The following is a 26,698-nucleotide window of genomic DNA, read 5'->3' as shown; positions in this document are numbered from 1 at the left end:
GAATAGTGATGGCAAGGGTCCAAGTCAGTAACTGAGGGAATCAGGTTTGATTATCAGCATTACTAAGTGACCTTGAGAAAATAATTTTACTGCCATGTTCTCTAGTCTTTTTCTTTAATTGCAGGCAGAATTATCTAATCTTCTCCTTCCCAGGGATATTGTGAGATACTAAGTGACAAAGTGCTGAAAGAATAATGACTTTGCAATTGGATGGAAAAGTTGACTTGGAACCATGAAATAATTTAGAAAATATCACATATGGGAAAACCAAAAGCTTCTAACATGTCTTTCCTGCACTATCTCTCTCTGTCCCAGAGTACAGTGTAGTGCATATGTTGCAAGTCTTGATATTGGAAACACTTGGTTTTAGGTCCCAGTTTAAACTAATTTAGCTTTGGGCAACTCCCTCAATATTTTTGACCTTCAGTTTCCTTTTCTTATAAAATCAACATTACCTGTTATTGTAAATCCATTTTAAGGGTCAGATGAGATAATAGATGCAAAGACTTTTTTAACTGAAATGTTAGCAGGCAGCTAGATAAAGTTCTGGATCTGGAGTCAGGAAAAACTGCATTAAAATTGTGTTAGTTAAAATCACCTGGGGTTCTATTTGGAAGGATTGAACCTCAATATAGTGTTTGACAAACTTCTGTGGACCTGTGGGGGTCCTTAAAACTACATTTCCCGTGGTCCAACAGGTTTCATGGGTTTCCTGTTTTGGATGACGTATTCAAGGTGAGGGACTGTTTGAAATTAGGGGGAAGTGACTTGGAACTTCCTCTTTAGTTACCGGAGCTGGAGGAGAGAGGAAGGTAAATGGCTGAGGTGAGGTTGGAATAGGTTTTTCTTACAGGTGCGTGGTCAGTTTATCTCTAACAGCATGGCTTTTATTAAAATACTATCCTTCCTTTTGGTCTTGGCCCTCATCATTTTTAATCATAACAAAATCCAGCCTCAAACACTTACTAGTTTTGTGCCTGGGGAAATGACTGAACTTCTCTTTGCCTCAGTTTTTTTCAGCTCTACAGTGGGAATAATAATAACACTTACCTCTAAGGGTTGTACTGAGTTTCAAATGAGATGGTATTTATAAAGGGCTTAGCACAGCACCTGGCACATAACAGGCATCATATAAATGTAAACTAGCTAATAATAATATGGTTTTGAAAGTGTAGCAAGGTCTTTAATCATGGTGTCTGGAGTTTTAGAGCTCAGAACGAATTGAGGTGAAAGGAAAGCTAAAAATACCAACCGCCCCTTGTTTTTAAAAGCTATATTGTATAAAATAGGAGGGTCAATGAAAGGCTAGGATTGCTTCTTGGGGTATATGGGCGGTGAACTCATAACTGATTAGCTGCTTAATCTTATTTTGCTCCACCCCCTTCTACCAAGTAAAAGAAACTCCAGGACAGAAAAAAACAATAAAAACATCAATAAAATTGATCCCCAAGATGAGTTGGGAGATAAAAAACAAACAAAATACCTCCTTGTTTTTGAGCTGGAATCACCTGGCCTAGATAAACTACTTCCTAAATTACTGAAAGTAAAGATTACTGTATCATCGTGTAACACTAAGCACTGATACACTCGGTCTCTTTGAAAGATTGTGGAAGAGAAGGGCAAGTTGGTGTCCTGATTTTCAACAACCGGCATATTGTTGCAAGTATATTTGTTCAGATATGGGTTGGTGGAGATGATCTCTCTTTTCTAACTATGAAATTCTGAGATTTTTTTGGGGTGGTGTTATATAAGTTCTTTTTACTGCACTTTGGAGAGAAACGGGATACTAATATCTGAGTAAGGGCTTGATTTATCTTTTGGCCTCATTTTCCTCAATTGAAAAATGGTGAAGTTTGCTTTTACCTTCTCTAAGATCCTATGCTCTTATTATACTTACTTAAAGGATCCTTGATTCCATCTGTAGGCATTTCCTTCAGTGACCTAGATTGCAACTCCATTTCTAAGATGGTCTTCAGGTGCTTTGGTCACTCTTCTCCTCTCCCTCCCCTCCTCTCCCCCATTAAAAAATCAATACTTGGTGGTCAATCAACTTCCACAAACTTAGCTAGATTTGTGCTTGATGGGAAACCATTCTTTAGTGGACTTGTGCTCAAACTCTTTCTAATTTGGCAGAAGTTTGTACTCTTCTGGTATCTCTTAAAACCTAGCTTCATCTCTGTCCCATAATGAGGCATCAGAATATATCTTTAATGAATAATGTTTAATTGCATGTAGAAGATCCTTAATAAATTTAATTTAATTGAATAATTACAGATAATTTTGACTGCTTACATATGTTGATATTAATGCAAACATTAAGAAAAATTTTCTAACGTATTTTTTGGAGGACAGGTTTGGCTCTTTTCTAGGATTGATTGTTGTTGGAAAAGAGGATTTATGAATTAGGGAGATATCTAAGACCTCTTCTCACACTTAGCTTGTATGATTCTTTATGGAGGAAAAACCTTCTTAGGGTTTATATGTGTGCATGTACATACATAATTGTATTTAAGCATACTACATGTTTTTGTGTAAAATATGTATATATACATACACACATGTATATGTTTATATGTAAAACTGTAAACCCCTTGAAAGTAAGGATTCTTTCATTCTTTGTATCCTCAGTGCTTAACACTCGTTGGTGATTAATAAGTGTTTGTTGTTTGAGTGATTGACTGATGTGGTGATGAGAAAATTAATCTGTACCTTTCTTTTCTACTCCTTCTGAGATGTTTCCTGAATAGAAAGGAGTAGCTGAGGAAATATTTTCTTTTCCTTTTGAGGAATAATCTTTCTAGAGGCTAATCTTCTTACTCTGATAGCTCAGAATTCAACAGTACACCTTTCCAAGTAGCACATACTTGTTATTCATTCATGTCTGATGCTTTGTGACCTTGTGGACCATAATGTTCATGGAGTTTTCTTGCAAAGATACTGGAGTGGTTTGCCATTTCTCTGTCCAGTGGATTAAGGCAAACAGAGGCTAAGCGACTTGTGTAGGGTCACACAGCTGTTAAGTGTCCAAGGCTAGATTTGAACTCGGGTCTTGTTTACTCCAAGCACAGCATTCTATCTACTGGGCCACCTAGCTGCTCCCTAGCATATTCTAGTCCAATTATATTTGTTATGAAAATGAATTCTCTTATTCCTGCATCAATTTTTATAGATATATCATTTTATTTTCATATCAACCCCTCCATGATGCAGGGAGTAGATTAATTATTCTTGTTTCACAGATGAAGAAACTGATACTCAGAGAACTGAAATGATTTGCCCAATATCATATAGTAAATGGTCGAGCTAGGGGTTGAATCAAGGTATTTCCAGTAGCAAATCTGGAGTCTCTCAGTGTGGGAGCAGAGTGGTGGCCACATTTGATATTCGCATAGATCTTTAAGAAGCCATAGCCCCTGGATTTGACCTGACAGCTAGCAATTCAGGATGACAGTCAAAAATTATCACAATTGCTTTGCCCTTGATTGGGTTCCCAAGATAATGATTCATGAAAGGATGGGGGTAGAGATATGAGGAAACAACATGTAACTAGTGGAACCCTGAGTGATACATCATATGGTTCTAAGGGTATCAGACAAGTAACTAAGGATGACTTAGAAAGAAATAGACAGGGATTTACAGAAGAAAAACTTGGAGACTATTTCCCTTCATGAAATCATGTATTTCTCTCACTGCTACCTCCTTCAGCATTATCTCCCACTAAGGATTTTTAGGATATTTTAATAAATTACAGAATTTGAGAGTTAATAGGGACCCTGGTTTCAAGTTAGTAGTCCAAGCCATTCCACAAAAGGAATAACATACCTGACAAGTGGTCATCCAACCTCCGCTTTAACTTTGGAGTTTACTAAATCCTTAAATCCATCTTCCAGTTTATTATTAAGTCATTTACCTGAAAGGACAATGCTTCTGGGATCTAAGGAAGTAGTGTTCTGGTGGTGATGCTTTCCTTCCATAAGGGACCAAGTCCCTGAAGAGTCCTGGATGCAGAGGTGACTTAGAAGGATAATTTTGGCTCAAAAATACATCATTATGATTTCCCTAGACTCTGGAAACTTAGGGATGGCAATCTTCTATAGCAGGATCATTTTGGTCTTAGGGAGAGAGGTTTATATATTTCTCCATTTTCAAAATATCAACTCCAAGAGACCTATGGTTAGAACAAAGTTGTAGAAGTTGTCTCATTAAGTTCCCAGCCTCAGTCAGGACCATACTTTACACATGACTTACAGTTGTAATTCCTAAAGTTACCTGTTCTGATATGGGATGAATTTTGCTGATGTTGTCATTTGATCCAAATGAAATCCTTTCTGGCACATTTAGAACCTCATTTTCCATCACAATTCGATAGAATGGAGTATGATATGAAGGAGGACTTTCTAGCAACGGGTGACATAGAGGAAGGAGTTACATTTCCTACTCTACAAAGTTTTCCAATAAAGAAAGTTTTTTACGGGCAGAAGTCAAATGGTTTCTTTTGTCCAGGGATAGGAGTAGGAGCCATGTTATCTCAATGATTTTTAAAACAAAATTATTGATAATTTTTATTTTTAAATTACTTTCATTCCCAAATATATTCTTTCCTTTCCTCTCTGCTAAAGAATGATTCAGAAAAATGATTAGTTCAGCAAAATGAATCAATGTATTATCTGGAATTATGGTTGGTTACTATAAAAGTTAAAATAGAAAAAAAAAACCCAGCCCTTACTAAACTGAAAAAATTAAATTAATGAAGTTGAATTCAAGTCATAAAAACATCTGGAGCAAATTAATGTTACTGTAGCCACTTTGAAAGTGATAACTTTTTTAGTTTATTTGAATGGAACTAAGAATCAGAAAACACACAAAATGTTTATAGTACTATTACAAATATTTTGGTATATATGGAGACTTCCTTTTGGTCAATGCCTTTTTGGTGTTTAGACCTAGTAGTGAATTCTTTACATCAAAAAATATAAACATTTTTGTTACTTTATTTGCATAATTCCAAATTGCTTTCCAAAATTGTTGTACTGATTCATAGTACCTCCAGTTATGTATGTGTATCTATCTTCCCACAACACAACCAGTTATTGATTTTCTAATCTAGTTTCTTTATCCTGTGGAAGTAGTTGTAATTACTTTATATTTAGTACATAATTTTTTTTTGGAAGAAGTGAAATGGGATTATAGGATTAAAATGGTTTGGAAAAAGTGTTTTATCTGCCATTTTGCTGGTCTTGCGATTAATAAATCTCTAGTCTTGGTTTGACTGGGGCAAAGTTTCATGGAAGTCTCATTATTCCTTAGTTTTGAACACTCTACCTCTCTAGGCTAAGACTGCACGTACTTTGTTATATTGCACAGTAGACTGAATCTTTTGAACCAGAGGTCAGGATTAAGGGACCAGCTCTAACTTTATTGTTTATTTTTATTATGGTATTACTGAAGGAAAAGGTATACATATGAGTGGTGACATCTGCTTACTTCTTACAATGGTGGTTAGTTAGTCTCTATGTTACTTCCATACCTGAGTTGCAGACCCTATGCTAACTTCCTCATAGTCCCTTTTTGTCCTTTGTGTGCAAAGATCCTTTGACCAGTGGAGATGAGTTCTTATTCTCTTTGTTCTGGATAGCCAGATGGGCACATACATACCAGAACTAGTATGGAATAACATTCTTCTGTTACCACAGAGTTGGGGATTTTGTCGTAGGTGCTATTGCTTATTAGGAAGAGTGAAAAAATAAACAAACCAGTAATTCTTCACTAATCCATAACCATGGAGGGTGCTGACACTGGTTCTTTTGCCAACCAGAATGAACTCAGAACCTAAGCCTCAGCTACTCTGCGGGGAGTGAAACTATCAACAATGCCTCACTTCTAGCTCCTCTGTAATGGAGCTGCCATTGCTCTATTATATAGAGCCATGATGGCAAACCTATGGCATGTATGCCAAAGGTGGCACATGGAAGCCTCTTTATGGGCATGCACAGGCCTCTGGCATGGCTGTTTAGAAGGATGGCCCTGCCTCCAAATGGAGGGGGCAGGACATTCTAGCCTCTTTCCACTGCTGCAGGAGCTGAGCACAGCTAGGCTGAACATAGTTGAGCTTGGTTGAGCCCTGGGCATGGCTCCTCCCCTCCCCTCTGCCCAACCCCCAGGCTCCTGATTCTACTCACCTATCACCCTGCAAAAGGTACAAAGTCCTTTTAGTCTTTGTGGACCCTTACTGGTTGAATAGAACTGGTAACAGTCCTGCTTTTATAAGCAAAGAATTGATTGAGTCCAGACCCTTTTGATTACACTGACCTTAATTAAAATAAGCCCCTGAGCAAATCTAGGGCTGGGTAGTCTTGGGGCAGGATATGCAGTTGGGGGTGGGGCATGGCATGGGGTCCTTAAAGTTCCGAAAGTTTCACCATCATTCATATAGGGGAAGAAAACCAAGAAAGCTCCGTATTCTTCTCACGGGTATGTGTTCTGGTGTTAAAAATATTTTCCTTGGTCTAGGCCTTCCCTCTCATTCTCTTATCTTCTTGAACTTAGGGAAACTGGCTCACTAATAAAATACTATGTCTCTGGACACTTCTCTAGCTGGATGAAGCTTCAACCATGTACAGATTCTACTAATGAGTAGAACGCTATCTTTACCTCACTGCAATTTATAGAATTTCTATCACCATAATTCAGCATCTTCTCCTTCTTAGAGGTCCATTCCCTCCATTTCATTCCTGTTTATTAGAGTGCAAACATTGTGGTGGCTTTGGTCTTATGATTTGGTTTAAGTCTCAGTTCTGCAGTGAAACAGTCCTGTGAACACAGTCAATTCAGTTTCCTCCTTTGTAAAGTTGGGATGAGAAGATGCATGGAGTAGTGATCAGCCTTGGAATCAGGAAGAGCTGGTCTTTGAACCCCATGGGGTCAGCTAAGTGGGAATGACTGCTGGCAGGAACATTGGTCCCTTTTTTGCCTTCTCTCTCTTTTTTCCTCTGACCTAGGCAAACAGACCCCTATAATTCTTTTTTTTAACCCCCTTTTCTGTCTTAGAATTAATACTCGGTATTGGTTCCAAGGTAGCAGAGAGGTAAGGGTTAGGAAATGGGAGTTAAATGACTTGTCTAGTGTCATACAGCTTGGAAGTATCTGAGGCCTGATTTGAATTGTCTCTAGGCCTGGCTCTATATCCATTGAGTCATCTAGTTCTGTGCCCCCCTGACCCAATTCTTAAGGTATGTTAGAATACCACCTCTCTTGTCCACTGTTTTCTATGGTCCTGTGGGCCTTATCATATGCTCTGATCCTACTCTAGCCTTGTTGGATTTAAAAATCAGTCTGGCAGTCTACTGAACTATTTCTGGCCTGGACAAGCTACCCCCAGCCCCCAAGGTTTCCCAGCACAGTCTTCCTTATCTCCCCCTATCATAAACCTAAAACTGAAGCTATCTTATCTGATGTCTTGAGGAATGTTTGTCTATGTTTGCCTGCTTTACAATATTTGCCTATTTAATGTATGTTTGCCAAATGCTTCCAGCCCCCTGACCCTGAAACCCCCCTCCCCAGATGCTTCCTGACCACCTGTCCCTGACACTACCTTGATAATTATGTATGTGCCAACCCCCTTCCCCAAACATTTCTATATAAACTCTTGGCTGAGAATTCCAAGGGGTCGTTCAGGCATGCCTCTCTGCCTAGCGACCCTAGCTATTATTGCTAGTAAAGAATGAGCCTCTTCTTGCATATTGCATTGTCAGTGTGGTTCTTCCTCTGGCCATGATCGAACCTGGGTTAGGTATTAAAATTTGGGTACAACAGCCTACTACTTCCTTTGGACATACTGACGTTCCCCAAGATCCTCATAGATGGCTTTGCCATCTATATCACTAATATATCCTTGGGATTTCTGGGTCTTTCCATTTGCTGTGTGTATATTGTTTCCTCTTATTGGAGTGTGACTTCCTTGAGAGCAAGAACTATCCTATTTTTTCTATTTGTATCACAACCAGTTAGCACAGGGCTTGGCACACAGCAAGCATTTAATACATGTTTCATTCATTCATTCATTCATTTTGGTGAAGAAAGTATCCAGCAAACCAGGAAGAGCAGCGAATATGAGCTATTATTACTAACATCATTTTGACAACAATGATGATAATAATCATTAATTTTGACTTTATTCTGTAAACAATATGCTAATTGTCTCCTTTCTCTTTCTCCCCAAAGGTATACATTCCATTTAAACAGCCCCTGGGTGCTCAGAGAGCTATTTATTTTACCAAAGGGTCAAGGAGATTCTTGCTGATGTGCTTATTTGAGACCTCGGATTTCTCCTTGGACCCCTGGAGGTGTTTCTAAATCATTCAATAAACAATTTTTTTTCAAACACCTATTAAGCTTCAGGCACTGTCTTAGATGCTGAGGATACAAGTAAAAAGAATGAAAAAAGTTCTGTTAGTTTAAATTCAGAGAGAGAGAGAGAGAGAGAGAGAGAGAAACCTGCCCTGTCCTATTTGATGAATGATGGAGAGGAGATTGGGTCTTGTAGGAATGGAGAGACAGACTTTGGAAAATTCTTTTGGTTCCTGATTTCTCTGTAGTCCATTCTGAAACTCCAGCATATCTCCTGGAAAAATATGGGAACCTAAAGGGACTCCTGTATGTCACTTTGTCCTTATTCAATTATGATCAGTAGCTAGTGAGCATGTAATTAGTTCCTCAGAGGCCTATCTGCAATTGGCAGCCTAGATTGAAAGCCCTTCTTATGATAAAAAGAGAGAAAATAGGACTCAGTAGGTTGGGAGGCATTCACATCAATATCATGTTTAACACTTGATTAGGAGATGAATGGTAAATGGATGAGGCTGGAGAAAAGTAGGGATATTTTCTTTGAGTCCAGGTCCTATCCATGTGATGGTAAAGAAAGAACATTTTGGCACCTGTGTGTCCTTTCAGGATGTACTTATGGAAAAGGAATCCAAGGGACTCAATTTTTCTGGATGTTTTTGTCAAGCATACAGAGCAACATTTCCTTTTCATGGTACCTGTGTTAGGTGAATGGAGAGCTATTTGAGGTAAGATCCCTGTTCATGTATCATTCTCTTTATGTTTGAAATTATAGATTTCTTGAGTGACATTATGGACAGGGAATTTGAAATGTAATCTTGTCAATCTCCTTCTCTCTAGGTAAGAACCAACTTCAATAATACTAGGCAGGTAAGTTTCTCCCTTTTAAAGGATTCCCTAGTTTCCATGTTACCCAATTAATCATGTTGTAACTCTTTCAGATGCATCCTTTTTCTGTTCTGAAGGTATAGAGTAGGTGTTCCCTATTGTTTTTTTTTTTGCTATATTCATTCTTCTTCTCCACTGGAATAGGAATCTTTTTAATCCTTTGCTCACATATCCCCAAACAATTGTATGCCTATATTTCCCAAGGTTTATACATAGACAGGGTTGGGAGGCTGCCATAGCCAGTTCTCTTTTAGAGATTGGGGATTCTGGTAATAAGTATGAAACATTCCTGGAGGTGGAGCCATCTGTCCAAAAGGTAGAATGGTTAAAAGAAAAAAGCAATTCAAATTATCTAATTTTGTCACATGCAAGAAGCTCTCCCATAAAGGGGTTTATATGGACTATTTTAGCAAATTGGATAATAATATTATCTCCTATTCATGTGGCCCTGTATGCTTTAAAAATTTATGCTCATACAAATTTCTTCATTTGACTCTCACAATAACTCTGAGTTAGGCAGGGCAGTAATGTCTATTATCTCTCTTTAGGAGATGGGGAGACTGAGGTTGGGCAACTTGTTCAATATCACATACCACCATTGGACTTTGAACCCAGATTATATAAGGTATATTAGGTATTTTGACTCATTTCTCCTTTTTTATCTCTTTCCTCCATTATTAGAGCAGTCTTCTAATTGACTTCCCTATTTTTAGTCTCTTCCTTCTCTAATCTATTATCTATACAGGTACCAAAATAATCTTCTTAGAACACAGCTCTGATAATGTCACTTCCCTGTACAAGAATTTTTACTGGTGTACTCCCTGCTCCTTTCAGGGTAAAATACAAATTCCTTGAACTTGGCACTTAAAGCCTGCCACAGTTATAATCTAGACTCTTTCCAGAATTAATACCACATTGATCCCTTTTGTGCTTAAAAAAACCCCACAAAAAACCCTTACTTTCTGTCTTGGAATCAATACTAAGTATTGGTAACAAGGCAGAAAAGTGATTAAAGGCTAGGTAATTGGGGTTAAGTGATTTGCCCAAGGCCACACAGCTAGGAAGTGTCTGAGTCCAGATTTGAACCCAGGACCTCCCATCTCTAGACCTGGTTCTCAATTCACTGAGCCATCTAGCTGCCCCTCTTATACTCTTTCTTAATTGATCCATCCTTCAACTACCCCACCTCACTATAGACATTCAGCATATGCTTTTTACTTAAGAGTCAAAAGACCAGAGGTTTGTGAAGTTTTACAAGTCATGGAGGAATAGGCCCAAAAAGTATGGGAAGCATAAGCAGTCTAAGAAATTAAATTGTGTTATTTCTTGGCTCACTTCCATTGGCCCATTTGTGTTGAACTGCTTTTGCATAGAATTCATTGTACTTTCCAGTTGAGAGGCTTTTAACATTTTTTTTTTTTTGGCTCATGGTTCATTTCTCAGAACAATGATTTTAATGCATAAAACAAACACAGAATTAAAAAGGAAATCAATTAAACTATTTCAAGATATAAAAAAACAAATTCTTGGACTCCTCAAAGTCTATCTTTGGACTCTAGTTTAAGAATCCATGCACTAGGTGAATGTAAAAAATTAGGAAGTGCAGGCTGTGGCTTTGATCAGTCAGAAGGGATGGGGCCTTTGACCACTAAGATAATCACCAAACAAGGGAAGCATTGGCCCAAATAAGGCACATGAATGTATTTATACTATTTACTTCATTTCATGAGATGCAGTGTAGAATTATTTCCCAGGTAAGTTCTCTGGCGGCTCCTGCCCAGGTTCCTGTTACCTTGTAGTCATCTGTTGTATTCAGTAATTCTAGTATTTTTAATCTGTTCATTAAGGGTTTTGGATTCTCTCCAATTAAAAAAAAAACTCATACGAGACACATTTTCTTTCTTTTTTAAATAAAATTGGTCACATCTATGCTATCTCACTTGCCCTTTTGTCTTCTACTTGCCCCATCTGTAAAATTTTCATATTTATAGTTTCAAAGTAGGAAGGGACCCAGAAGTAATTAGATCCATTCTTCTACCTGATATAATAATATCCTTTTAAATATTTTCATGAATATTCCTGCCTGATCTCTTCTGGTAAAGACAATATATACCTAGAAGAATTCTACTGAAGAGCACTGGTTTGGAAGTCAAACAACTCCGTTTAGAATCTGGGGCTCTGCTATTATTATGTCACCTTAAGAAAGTATCTAAGCCTCTTTCCTTAACTATAAAATAGGGATAATGATACTTGTATTAGCTAACTTTCAGTTCCCCTAAGGATCAAAAATGTGATTGACAAATATAAATAAAAGCAACATGACACAGCAGATAGATGTTTGGCTTTGGTCTCAGGAGGATGTGGATTAAAATTCTGCTTCTGGTATGTATTAACTGTAATGGGTAAACCACTTAATTTCTCACTGCCCCAGACAACTGCATAAGACCAGAAGTTTTTGTTCAGGGAAACAGATATGGTATTTTTCAGATTGCATATTGTAGGTGACTCTATAACACACATTTTGTTGAGCTTGGGAAGAAAGAAAGATTTTTCTGTCACCACTAAACAGATTTTTGTGTTCATCAGCTCAGTTTCCATTTCATTTCTTGGAAATTATCCATAAGCCAGGGGGGAGAGCCACAGGGGAAATTGTGAAATTACCTCAGAAAAAGAGAAAAGGATCATAAAAGTCAAAAGTGTAACATGGAAGCCAAAATAGTGAATGTAATCTTAGGCTATATTAGGAATATGCATAGTGTCTATAAGAAGGGATCTGAAAGTGCACTTGGCTTCAGCATGATCAGACCTTATCTGCAGTATTATGTCCAGTTATCAGAGTGACAATCCAAAAAACACTTAAAAACTTTCACATGTTTATAACAAGGTGAAGGGTTTTGAAACCAGATTATATGGAGATCAGTAAAAGGAATTGGGATGTTTAGTAAGGAGAAGAGAAGACTTTGGAGGGGGAAGGGATGCATAATTACCTTAAAAAATTTAAAGGATTGTCAGGTGGAAGAAGGATGAAATATTTTTTGTCTTTCCAGAGGGGAGACCTAGGATTAATGGATGAAAGTTATAGAGACTCAAAACATATTTTGACTCAATATGAGAGCATAGTTCCTAACAAGTAAAGCTATCTAAAAATGCAGGGGGCTGCTTCTCATGCAAGTGAATTCTCTATCATTAAAGGTCTTCAAAAAAGAAAAGCAAGCAAGAAAATATGCCTCATGAGACTTTCTTTAAAGAAGAAAGGATCTATATTTTTGATGAATTTGTAAGGACCTAGTGTTAGAGTCATTAAATACAAATAGAAGATACTGTGGGGAAACCAAACAAATAAGGTAGTGTTCAGTAATGCAGGAAATAACTTTTCAGAAAATATGAGATTTTGGGGGTGGCTCTAAAGACATCATCTAGTTATTGCCTTGCCTTGTTGAATGAATACTATTTCATTATCTCCAACAAGAAAACTGCTACTTAATGAAAAGTTGTAGACAATTCTGAGTCATTTAAAATGAATCAGCACGGGGCAACTGGGTTACTCAGTGGATTGAGAGCCAGACCTAGAGATGGTAGGTCCTAGGTTCAAATCTGACCTCAGACACTTCCTAACTGTGAGACCCTGGGCAAGTAACCCCCATTGCCTTGCCCTTACCAGTCTTGGCCTTGGATCCAATATATAGTATTAATTCTAAGGTGGAAGACAAGGGTTTAAAAAAATGAATAAGAAAGGGAGTGACATGTTCAAAGTGATATTTAAGGAAAATTAGTTTGAAAGTGAATTAAGGATGGTTTGGAGCTGGGAGAAACTGGAGGCTGATTTGGACGGTAATCCGAGTATGAATCCTAGGGTCTAGACTTGGGAACAGTGGGAATAACAATAATCACTTTAAGGTTTGTGAAATGCTTTATAAATATTATCTCATTACAAATATCTCAACTCTTTCAACCCTGGGAGGTAGGGGCTATTATTATTTCCACTTTATAGATAAAGAAATGGCAGGCAGAGGTTAAGTGACTTGCTATCTATATCTATATCTATATATTTATATATATCTAGGAGGTATCTGAGGCTGGATTTGAATTCAGGTCCTCTTGATTTAAAGTCCAGCGCTCTATCCATAGGAAAATAAGGAATATGAGAGATGTTATAAAGGGTGAATTGATAATACTGGTTGACTCACTCATTGTGTTTAGGGGATGAAGGGAAAAGAGAAACCAAATTAGAATCTATTATTTTGAGTTTTGGTGACAGAGATAATAACAGCGCTGTTCATAGAGATAGGCTAGTTGGGAAAGGAAACTTATTTTATGGAGGAAGTGATCTAATTCAATCTAATCCAACAAATATTATCAAACCCCTACTATTTGTAAAGTGTTATGCTAAATGCTAGGGTATGAAGGTGAAAAAAATCTCTGCCCTCAACTAGCTTGAATTCCAATGAGTGATGAATTAAATTTTAGTCCTGCTGAGTTTGAGATATTCAATTGCAAAGGTTAACTGGGAATTTAGAGAAATGGGATGTATACATAAAAAATTCCTGAAGATCTACCCATTTTTTATTTTCCTAACACCACTAACCTCAGATCCAGACTCTTCAGGAGATTCTGAGATGCTTTGAAGTCTCTTCTCTGTGCTCATTAATTGAAAGCAGCTTGACATGGCCTTGGTGGAAATTACTTTCACTGGAAATCAATCTACCATCACAGAATTTATCCTCCTTGGTTTCTCTGAGCTCCCTGACCTGCACCTCCTCTTCTTCATTTTCTCCACCATTATCTATATAACCATTGTCCTGGGGAACATGTTGATTATAGTGGCAGTGGTCAGCTCTTCAGGGCTCCACACACCCATGTATTTCTTTCTGGCTAATCTCTCGTTCCTAGAGATACTCTATACCTCCACAGTAGTGCCCAAAATGCTAGCAGGTTTCTTGAGGAAGAAGGAGGCCATCTCTCTAGCTGGTTGCTTACTCCAATTCTTTATTTTTGGCTCACTGGCCACATCTGAATGCTTCCTTCTGGCTATCATGGCCTATGACCGATACCTGGCCATTTGCTACCCACTCCATTATTCACTCCTGATGGTATCCAAGCAGTGTGTGTGTCTGGTGGTCACAGCATGGCTAACTGGTTTTGCAGTAGATGGTCTAGTTGTGGTTCTGATGGCACAGCTAAAATTCTGTGGCTCCAACTACATTAACCACTTCTATTGTGATTTCATGCCCATAGTGGAACTAGCTTGTTCTGATCCTCGAGTGGCACAAGCAACAACATTCATCCTCTCTGTAATCTGCTTGACTATTCCATTTGGTTTAATCTTGACTTCCTATGCCCGTATCCTTATGGCTGTGCTGAAAGTACCCACAGGGGCCAGCTGAAAGAAGGCCTTCTCTACATGTTCCTCCCACCTGGCTGTGGTGTCCACTTTCTATGGAACACTTATGGTCATGTATATAGCACCCTCTGCTATTCGCTCTCAGCTTCTCTCTAAGGTCTTTGCTCTGCTCTACACTGTGGTCACCCCCATCTTCAATCCTGTGATCTATACCCTAAGGAACAAAGAGGTCCATCAGGCTCTCAAGAAACTGCTTTGCAATAAACAACAAGGTAATTCAGCCTGAAATGAGGAGTGATGGTAGTTCTGTCCTGTCCTTGGAATGTTTCCTCTAGTAAATCTTGGACTATATGGGAGAGAGGACAACTTTGTTTAGTTTGTACTTTTCTGAGATTCTCCATAGCAACTCTCTACTTGGGAAAATAATTTTCATTCAGTAAGTCGGAAAAAACCTTTTGCCATTAGAACACTAGGCAGAGTTTCAAGGGAAGACAGTTTAAATTCATCGTTGCATAATCTCACCTTAGAAAATGAAGTGTACATCTTGCTTCTTAGATCACAAGGAATATTTATTTCCCTCACTAAGATTGTCACATCTCTTTTTTCAACTCAAAAGCTACACTTATTTTGCCATTCTTCAAGCATGATTCATTTTCCATCAATCTCAATTCACCTTGAGTATTGTGCCTGCTCTTTACCCTCAGCTATCAGTGCTCTTTCCCCAAATTACTTTGATTTATTTAATTTTGTTTCTATTTTATTTATACTTCCATATGTGCACATTATCTCTTTGAAATATGTTACATACTCCATGAAGGCAGGAATTCTTTCCTTGTTGTTAATTGTATACCCAGAACCAAACATAATATCTGAGTTAACAGTAGATGCTTAATAAATATTTATTTGTTGATTGTTGGGTTGATTCCCCTAAAATATACTTATTTCTGATATGATATGAGGCAAAAACCTCATTGCCACTTCTTCATCTATCTATCTACTTATTTATTTATCTCTGTAATCAAGAGCCAATAAATATTCATGTCTATATGTGTCTGATCCTGAGTATATCTATTATTTCTGGGCAAGGTAAGCCTCTTTGAATGGTTGTGCAATGTATTTGCATTTTCTTAGGAGTGTGGACAGTTTGACTAGCTCCTCTCTCCCCTCCCCTCGGAAAATATAAAACAACAACATTTTTTCTGGACTCTCAACATATGCATAAAGAATGAGATGTGTATGGACCAACAGAATTCTGAGATTCTGGAGTTTGCTATCAAGTCTAGTCTTTTGCCTTCAGGTTTAGTCTTTTTAGAGTTATCTAAGTATAAATTTCAAAAGGAAAATCTCTAAATTGAGTAACTTTTATGCATCTCTAATCTTCTGGATGACTTTTTGATTCTTGAGGAAGATAGGGTTCTAACCCCTCATATATGTCACTCCAATTACTTATGTGGCTTGAAATTATTATTTTTTTCATGTGTTATGATCCAAAAATAAAAATATTGTCTAAGCCTTAGCTATGCCTCCTCTTTTTTCTCTTCCTACTTCCTTTCTTGTTCCTTTTAAGGGAATCCTCCCATATCTGGAATCACCCACAAACTCCCTCAATTTGTGGCTGCCTGCCCCCATTCTCCATTGTGAGAAGCACAAAGGATTTGGCTGGAGAATTATAATAAGAAATCCTGAGAGATATACAGTTAGTAGGGTGGTACAATGTTCATCAGAGCAAGATGTTACGTTAGGATAATAGCAGCAGCAGATTACTGTTGCCATATCCTTGATGTGATGGTCAGCAGGTTACTGAGTTCACTTACCTTGTTCTGTGATGGACTATTGAAGACCAAATGTGGTAAAAGATCCATGTCAGTAAACAGATACTGAACACAGGGAAAGGAACCCCTTTTAAGTTTTTCAGTTCATACCAGTTCAAATATTATTCTGTGGGCTGAGTCAAAGTCCAAGGTTCAGAATTCCTCAAGATTTTATGCTTCTTAAGAAAGAGGATGACTATGAAGGAAACATGATTCTCTCCCCCCCCCCCCCCCCAACCTTGCAAGGGATGCAGCCATGGGGAACTAAACATGTACATTTCTGTGCTTTTTTTTAGAACGCCTAGGCTTAAAGCAGCTTTGGGCTTTACCATCTGGGCAACCCTCATAGTTCTAGGAGAACATGAAGCTTGGTAGATATCTCTTATGCATTCATTGTTTTGTTGCTATTATTTGTAATTTATTTACCTTTAAATTCTATGTTAACAAAAAAATTCTGCAAACAGTATCTAATTATGTTTTTCTGCTTATTTAACAAGCCAACAACTTTATGCCAAGATAATGGGACTAGAACTCACTAAACATAGCCAGGTCAGAAAGAAAATGGATTTCATGAGTGAATAGGTGCTTTTGGTATGGTTTTTAAGTGGGTAATTCTACAAATATACATGCCCATCATAGAGAAAGATGGAGCTAAGAAGTTAAAGGACATTGACTCTGAAAACTGTCATAAGGATGACATTTACTCAATATTCTGCCCAGTGGCACATGCATATGCTCCTAGGATCAATATGGGCCTCAATACTTAAGTCCATTGTGGATATCTTCTCAAGGTGAGATGACTATTATGCTAAAGGCTCCCAGGTGATCCTTCTGGTCATTTTCCTTTCCTGCCCTCTCCTCCATTTTGCTATTGAAATATCAGTTCTAGCCCTAGTGTTGAGACTTGGTATGCTGAACTAGTATAGATGTGGGAGCTACTGCTAGACTTGTGTATTTGTGTATGGCTATGTGGTAGTGGTGAGGAATGAGAGTGGCCCTAGTATCCTCCCCACACCCCCATATCCTTTCTTTTGTTTGCCTTTTTTCACATTGAGGTTTTCTTGAATTCTCTAGTCTAGTCTGTGTGACCTTCTTTTAAGTGCCCCAGATGGAAGTGTCTTACTTTCAAGGCTGACTAACTTGTCTAAATTTTTCTGCAGAAATTCTTTAAGTCCTAACAATATATTGAACAAGGACATCATTTTTTTTTTAAATTTCATAATCAGAGCCCAATAGTTTTAAATGAAAATGCTAATTTAAGTGACATAGTGAATGTAAGTTTTTAAATACTAAAGTCAAATCGATTGTTAAATGCAAGTTATTAATGTCAGTCCTTTCTGTTTTGAAAAGGATTTATAAAAACAAAAGAATATTTGCAAAGCACTTTTCCAGGTTTTGGGAAAAATAAAAGATCTGTAAAACATTGTCCATACACTCTGGAAAAAAGACATTGAGTCCTTGGAGTTAACAGCAGAGAAAAATGGCCATAGAAGGGTAAACTGGGAATTCCCAATTTCTGTTTGAGGTCTTGTTTATCTTCAGAGTGGCAAAGATAAATTGAAGCTGTGTGGATATGGGATATGATGGGGGTAGAAATGCTCTAATGTGATTCCCCTTAATGAAAAAGACTGGTTTTGTGAACATCTACATATATGAATAGAGGTACTATTATGTTTAGGTAAGCTAAGATATCCAATCAGAAGTGATTAAATAGCAAAGGAGTCATTATATTTGAATCAGGGCCTGGGTGGACTCTGTGTAAATCAGTGGATGAACCGAATTTAAGAAATATGATCGAGATCATCTTTTACTATAGGGATTTACATATTTTTTATACATTTATTTATTTTTAATAGTCAGTAAGCATTCAAAGAGTAGGAGGAATATAGACCTTGTATGCTATGTTGTATTTAGCATAGAGCTTTATATTTTACTAGCTTAATAAATATTTCTTGAAAGAACGAATGATTAATTAATGCATTTCCCAGGCTGCAATGCTGGACTTTGAAACTTTCAAGATTCAGAAGGAAATTCTTGGTGTAGCACCACCTCTAGACTATCTCCCCATACTTGACACATATATTTGCAGGTTGGGTCCCTAGGGATATGACAATTACTCTCTCATGTTCAAAGGTAGGAGTACCCTGTGGATGTGTATTACTAATATTATAGCTCATGAGGTTCTGTTGATGAGCTTACCCTTAATAATCACCCAGTATCAAAGCAAAGTCATTTTAAAAGATGGCAAAGTAAGAATATTTTATAAAATATCCACCAATTAAATTTGGGAGAATTTATAGGAAATCTTTCACAAAGACATAGTATTAATGAGAAAGAGAGGGTACAAACTTAAGAATATAATAATAGTGAAGCTTACACAGAGGGAAAACGTACGGTCAAGATAACTCATATTTCGGGTCCCATAAGGCCCTTATATCCTTTCACTTGTCAGGTGATTCTCATGTTACTCTTCTTTGGTCAGAGTGTCTCTGCAGTGTAGATAGTTCATTGGGACTCTCTGGGACTGTTCCTTTATGTATTAACTTGACTTCCAGTGCTAGTTCCTTCCTAAATTGAGTCAATACTTCCTGCTGCCAGATATCATGGTCCTTAAAGGTGCTTTATTTCCTAGGTTACTATTAAGTTTAATATTGGGTTCCTGTTTATAATTTTTGACCATATTGCCTTGCTTGAGATTATGATTGTTACACTTGCTTTTTAAAATTCACTTGAAACAATGAATTCTACTCCAGTCATTCAGTTTAACTGTGTGGATCCTTTTGTTTTCAGTGTTTTCTTGTAAGCAGTATATTATTGGATTCTACTTTTTAATCCATTCTGCTTATGAAATGATTAAAATGAATAGATTAAGTAAATTAGTCCTATAGAATGGGTGGGTCAAAGAACAAATCAAAGAAACATCACTAATTTAATGAAACATAATTACACCAATGAGACAACATGTCAGATATCTTGGGATGCAGCTAAATTAGTAAGTAGAGAAAATCCATCTTTAAACACGTTCTTCAATAAATTATTAAAGAACGAATCAATGAATTGGTCATGCAAAATCCCAACTCTTAAACCCCACAATACCCAATTAAATGCCAAAATAGAAATTTTGAGAATCAAAGAAGAGATTAACAAAATTAAAAGCAAAGAAAGTCATTAAGTTAATAAAAGGGGAGATTAAAAAAAGGGTAAATTATTTGCTGATTTGATTAAAAGAAGGAAACCAAATTATAAATGTAAAATCACAAAAAGCTGAATTTACAACCAGTGAAAAAGGCATAAAAGAAATTATTACTACCTGTGAACTATTTTGCCAAGTTACATGTGGACAAAAATGAAAACCTAAATGAACAAGAGGAATATTTATCAAAATATGAAAAGGCCAAATTAACAGTAAAACAAATAGAGAACTTAAATAACATATACTTAGAAAAAGAAATAAAAAGGCCATAAATGAGCTCTCAAAGAAAAAAGTATTCCAGGATCAGATGGATTTAAAAACAAATTCTATCAAATATTTTATTTCAATACTTGAAAAAAATGAAAGGGGTTCTATCAAATTCCTGTTATGACATAAATATAGTCTTGATACTTGAATCATGGAGTATCAAAACAGAGAATATAAACTAATAGACTATTAGACAATATTACTAATAAACACTGATATAAACATTTAAAATAAAATATTAGCAAGGAAACTATAGCAACACATCATAGAGATTATTTACTCTTATAAAAATGAATTTATACCAAAAATGCTGGGCTTTGACACCAGGAAAACTATAAACATTATTGATAATAAGACCAATAGAATCATATTACATAGCAGTAGATGCATATAAAACTTTCAATAAGATTCAGAATCCATTCCTATTTAAGCATTAGAAAATATAGAGATAAATAGATCTTTCCTTAATGTGATATATAGTATCTTTGTAAAATCGTTCCATCAGTATACGAAATGGTAAAATAGAGGCCTTTCCAATAAGAAGTAAAGAAACGTTTTTCATCATTTTTAGTCAATATAGTTTTATAATTGCTAGCTATGTTAATAAGGCAGGAAAAAATAAAGGGAATAAGCAGAGATAAATGAAAAACAAAATTGTCACTGTTTTCAGATGATCTGATGATTTACTTAGAGAATTCTAGAGAATTAACTAAAAAAGTAGATGAAACAACAATTTCAGCAGTTTAAAAAATAACTGTTATTTCCCATGATGTGACCTAACAAATCCATGATGAATGTCTTTCCTTGCTTATGTTCTGATGCCCATACTTGACTATCATGTTTGTATTCATAACCCATGGAAACTCTTGTGTATTTATCACATAGCCCATGGAAGTCCATAGAAACCCCTGATTGTACATGTATCATGTAACCTATGGAAATCCTCTCCAATTGATGGTGTATAAAATACCCAGAGTCCTTTTCCTCAGTGCCCAGCCCTTAGAGGAATGATCCCTGGCTGGGTCCCCATACATGCATAATAAATCTCCTTTGAGTGGCTTCCTGCATGGCTAAAATGAAAATTCTGCAATGATATTACAGAGTGTTAATTACCAAAACAATTTGATTTTGACTAAGAAATAGAGAATATGATTAACAGAATAGAATAGACATAAAATATACAGCAGCAAATATACTCAAATACTTGACAGTCATTAGTATGATAAATTTATATAGTCTATTTAAATATCCAAGAAAAATGTCTAATATTTGACAAAAACTATCAGAAAAACTAGAAAACTGTCTGATAAAAACTAGGTATGGACCAAATCTCAATATAAGCTCCAAATGGGTAAATGACATACATGAAACATAATATCATAAAGTAGAGAAAGAAGAAAAGAAAACTATCTTCTAGATATGTGGATAGGAGAAGAGTTCATGACCAAAGGAGTGATAGAGAGAATCACAGAAGGTAATAAAGGCAATTGCGATTAGATAAAATTAAAAAAATTTTACAAATGAAACAAATGCAACCAAAATTAGGAGAGAGACGAATGGGAAAACATTTTTGAAGCAAGTCTTTCCAATGAAAGTCTCATTTTCAAAAAATGTAGGGAACTGATTCAAATTTATAAGACTAAAACCATATCCCTAATTAAAATGGTTAAAGGCTACGGGTAGATAGTTTTCAGTCAAAGAAATCCTGTCTATCAATAGCTGTATTAAAATGCTTTAAATATTTTCTAATCAGAGGAATGCAAATTAATACAACTCTGAGATTCTTCCTTACACATATCATCGTGACAGAATTGACAAAAAAAGAGGAAAATGACAAATATTGGAGAAGTCATAGGAAAACAAATAATTAATATACTATTGGTATAGCTGTGAACTAGCCTACCTAGCCATTCTGTAAAGTTATTTCTATCTATGCCCTAAAAGCTATTACATTATCTTTGATCCAGATCCTGCTTTTAGGTCTATACTCCAAAGATATCAAAGAAAGAGGAAAAAGATCCATATCTATAAAAGTATTACAGTAGTTTCTTTTCTGGTAACAAGATAACAAGATATTATTACATATATACAAATATCTACACATCTTTCTATCTCTATTGTGTACATATATATGCATATACATATATGTGTGCATGTACAATGAAAAAAGATTTGGAAGGTCATTTAGTTAGAGGGAGATCTCATTAATGCTAGTATTTTGTTTTGTTATCCACATAATGTTAAGAATCTAGAATTCCAATTAATCTAAGAATTCCAACATATTCAGTGAATTTTTGTGAAGAATTTAGGGAAGGATAGGAAAAGTCTTTTATGAGAAGACATAGTTTGATTATGATTTCCACCACTAGAGGGAGCAACAACCTTGCTGATGAGATCCCAAATCCAACTAAATATATATATGTGTATATATATATAAATGTATAAATAGATAAATACATAATGAAAAACTTTCTAAGAATTAGATATGTAGATAAAATAAGCCCACATAAATCATCAGCATTTTTGCATATTACAAAAAAATCTAGTAGGGAAAAACAGAAAGAGAAAGTCCATTTAAAACAATACAGAATATAGAAATTGGAGTTTTCCAGAAGCTCAATTAGAGCTCAATCAGAAGGCACTGAATTTTCTGTCATATAGAGGGCTTTGTTAGATGTCTACCTGGGAATATTGTGGAGTCTATTTGTACATATTGAGCAGAGAACCCTTAATGTCCTCTCTATTTTTTGGAGTCTGTCATTTTGTGTAATTATTTATTCTTACCTTTCTTTTGTCCCTTGATTCCATCTTAGCTCTATATCTCACATCTGCCATCCTCTTCTCTCTTGATCAAAGTCTCACATTATTTCAAGCAAATGCCATAAGTAGAACTCAAGTAAAGAACTTCTGCTTCTAAGTCTAGTTTGCTTTTTACAGTGATCGATATAGGAAGAACTGAATGAATTTGGAGTGAAGAACACTGAAATTGGGTTTGGTCAGAGAAAGTTTCATAAAAAACCTAGGAATTGAGTTGGACCTCGGAGGACACATGGAACTCAAGCAGACAAAAAGGGAGAAAATATCTAGCAGAAGAAAATATGTGAGCAAAGAAGATAAAATTAGGAATTTGTAAAAAAATTCTTTTTGGAGTCAGTAGAGTAGCCTGGAATTGTCTAGAAGAGCAGAGGCAGATACAATTGGGAAGGTAGATTAAGACCAGAGTTTAAGTGCATTTAAAAATAAACTAAGGAGTTTGGATTTATCAGTTAGTAGTAATGGACTGTTGAAGGTTTTTGAGCGGAGAAGTGACATAATGAAAGGACCACTGAGAAGGATTAATATTATTGTGAAAAGAGAAAATGACTGAAGAAAGGGAGCAGGAAAACTCTGAAAATAAACAACTTAGGAGGCTAGTCATAGGTATGAAGTGATAAAAATAGATTTTTGTTCTACTTTCTAGAAGACACTACTAGAGACCAACAAGACAGTAAAATTGATGTTTTCTGCAAACTTTCCATCCTCAAAGCCTTAAAAGAGTAAAGTTATGCACTAAATATAGAGTAACTCAAACAGAATACTCAAGATAAGAAACATCACAAAAAGTAAAAATACCATGAAATCATATTAGGGAACACAAAACGCATATGAGAAATATGTGTGGTATGAGAAAAGTAAAAAGCAACTATTTATTTATTTCCCCCCTTTTTAAATTTAGAATATTTTCCCATGGTTATATGATTCTTGATACCCCCTCCCCTGCTCTTTCCTCTTCACTACTGAACCTGACAAGCAGTTCCACTGGGTTATTCATGTATTGTTGTTCAAAATCTATTTCCATGTGATTCATATCTGCAATAGAGTCATCAAAAGACAACTTTAAAAAGAAAACATGTTCTATTTAAGTCAAATTGTATGACTTTGAAAACAAGATAAAAAGAGAAAATTTAATGATCACATATCGATTGCAAGAATAAGATAACATTAAAAAAATCTGCATGCTCTGGGGCAACCAGGTGGCTCAGTGGATTGAGAGCCAGACCTAGAGATTGGAGGTCCTAGGTTCAAATGTGTCCTCAGACACTTCCTAGCTATGTGACCCTGTGCAAGTCATTTATCTCCCGTTGCCTAGCCTTTACCACTCTTCTGCCTTGGAGCCAAACCTGGGTATTGATTCTAAGATGGAAGATAAGGGTTATTGGCAGCAAATAATACAACTAATAATTAAAAAACTTTCATGTTATATGGTAGCAAATGATACAGCAGTAATAAGTAATAAAAAAGTAATAACTTTTAAATACAATTAGCATTGAATCCAGAAATTGATACCAGAGAAAAACTCTGAACTTAAAATTCTACAATTTTGATTACAAACAACAAATTTTGCAAGCATCTATAAGAAAAATCTTTTGCTATAAAGAAATAATTTGAATTATCCAGAATTACTCTAAATTCATGTAAAATTGGAGGGAAGGAAAACACTCAAACTGCAAACCCTGATAATATATTTTGCAAATATGATTAGTGAAAAAAGTTGGGTATGCCCAAAAGAAAGGGATTTGAGGCATTTTTGAAAAAAAAAAAACAACCCAAATTCAAGAGGTGAGCAGAATATTTTACTTGTAAGAAGAGGGTGAGAGATAGTTGGGGTGTGGTTTAGTAACCTCTTGGTTGAAGTAAAAGGGCAAATCTCCTCCCCAGGTCATCCCTCCTTACTAGGGGGGCAACCTGGGGATTCTTGACACTTAGGGCTCCGCAATATGGTTGTACCAAGTTTAGAAAGTTAGAGGGAGAGGTTTTCTATTGAAGGAAACTATTGGGAGCCCGGTAAGTTGTTGGTGCAGAGCTCCACCCACATGAGCCTCTCCAATCCCCAAAACTAAATCTGATTTAAAATGGAGAACTGCTTTCCTTCCTCCCTCAATCCACAAGTTCTGTCTCCCTCCCAACTCAGTTATACAGATCCGACTGGAACAAACTAAAAGAGATTTTATTTCAGGAACAACTAATGAGGAATAAATGATGAGGGTGTCAGGGAAAAGGGGTACAGGGGGTCCCTAAGTTCCCTTCCCCCCAAATGCTCTTAAGAATATAATTATGGCTAACTATAGAGGAAGTATGGCAAGGCAAATGTTCAAGGCAAGTTTGTGAGCCTCAGGGGCTGGCTCCCCCACTGAAGTCCAGGCCCCCTGGCCAAACTGAAGAACTTTGTTAATATATCTTCCAAGATGGTCAGGAACTGATTGAGAGTCAATTTGCAGGGTTGTAGTTGCTGAAAGTCTTTGGAAACTCTTCAGATTTGTTTTTGAAAGTACTACAGCCCCCCAAATTCAACCTCCCTCCTTGCTGACCCTCCAAAACTAGAGAGAAATCCATTGGTTCTTCCCACAAGTCTTTGCACTGAGCCCAACTGTCATTCTCTCCCTCCTCAAAGTTCTATCAGTGAATTCCAATATGTAGGCTTGCTCCAAACTCTTACATTGTAAATGCCCAAACAAGAAAAACACAAGATAGTAAATAATTATATTTATTAAAAAAAGACAAAGTAGTGAATTAAAAGTTCATTTTATAAGACATCATGTAGTAAAACCCAGTGTGTGGGGGCAGCTGGGTTGTTCAATGGATTGAGAGCCAGGCCCAGAGATGGGAGGCCCTGGGTTCAAATCGGGCCTCAGACACTTCCTAGCTGTGTGATCCTGGACAAGTCATTTGACCCCCATTGCCTTTCCCTTACCACTCTTCTGCCTTAGAATCAAGACGGAAGGTAAGAGTTTAAAAAACAAAACAAAACCCAGTAGAATTGTCATTGGCTCCAGGAGGGGGGAGGGAAGAGGGGAGGGAAAGAACATGAATCACATAACCATGGAAAAAAATTCTAAATAAAACAAACAAACAAATAAATAAATGATTCTAAATAAATAAACAAACAAATAAATTTATTGATTAAAAAAAGGACATCATGTAAAGAAAAAAATGTTTAAGTGAAAGGAAAAAGAAAGAACAAAGACTGATCATTAAAGGTCAGAAAAGAATGCAAGGGTCAAATGATTTAAGGGGATTTGGATAATTAGAAGGGAAGGGGAAATTAACTCCCTTTAGACTAAATCCTATAACCTCTTATAAGTGAATTTTTTTGAAGTTTTGTGAATAAATAAGGCAGGATAAGAGAGAGAAGAGCTGCCCCTAGTTTGGTCTTTGAGTAAGGAGAGAAGAGATAATAATAGTCAATCAGCAAGAATGAAGACTGTGGGAGAAAAGGATCAAAAGAATGAACATGAAGGAATAAGATGAAGAAGTAGAGGAGAAAGGAAAGTGTACCACTAAAGCATGCTCTTCCTGGAAGAGAGGGGAGTCATATGCTTGTGATCAGAGACAGGATCCTTAAAATAAATTTTATCTTGTAGGACTTTGTACATCAGGAGGCCACCTTCCTCATGGAAGCACTATACCTTTAAAGACTTTATTCCAATCAAGGAGAAGTTATGGACCTCTCATGGGAGTCAGCACCCAGAGAATCAGACCTCTGGACCTCTAGAGACTGTGTACTGGGGAAAAAACTTATTCAGCTCTAGGTCTTCTCAGTGGGGCAAATGCTGTCTTTTTTAAAAAAAACATTTATTAATATTTATTTTTTAGAAAAGTTAACATGGTTACATGATTCATGTTCTTACTTTCCCCTTCACCCCCTGAGCTCCCCTCCCCCCAATAGCTGATGTGTATTTCCACCGATTTTAACATGTGTCATTGATCAAGACCTATTTCCAAATTGTTGATAGTTGCATTGTTGTGGTAGTTTTGAATCTACATTCCCAATCGTGTCTGCCTCAACCCATATGTTCAAGCAGTTGTCCTTTTTTTCCC

At 36.5% G+C, this 26,698-nt stretch overlaps 2 protein-coding genes across 2 annotated transcripts in view; both read left to right on the top strand.

Moving 5' to 3' along the window:
* The window catches only part of LOC123246342 (zinc finger protein 271-like), a 498,115-nt gene that overhangs the window by 45,473 nt on the left and 425,944 nt on the right, over positions 1-26,698 (top strand).
* Positions 13,893-14,855, top strand: LOC123244600 (olfactory receptor 11A1). The gene is given in 1 exon segment (XM_044673119.1): positions 13,893-14,855. A coding segment is annotated over 1 exon segment (963 nt).

The sequence above is a fragment of the Gracilinanus agilis genome, chromosome 4 (genome assembly GCF_016433145.1).
Source record: "Gracilinanus agilis isolate LMUSP501 chromosome 4, AgileGrace, whole genome shotgun sequence".
NCBI lineage: Eukaryota > Metazoa > Chordata > Mammalia > Didelphimorphia > Didelphidae > Gracilinanus > Gracilinanus agilis.
The sequence above is the reverse complement of the archived record's forward strand: the minus strand, read 5'-3'. Positions and strand labels throughout refer to the sequence as shown.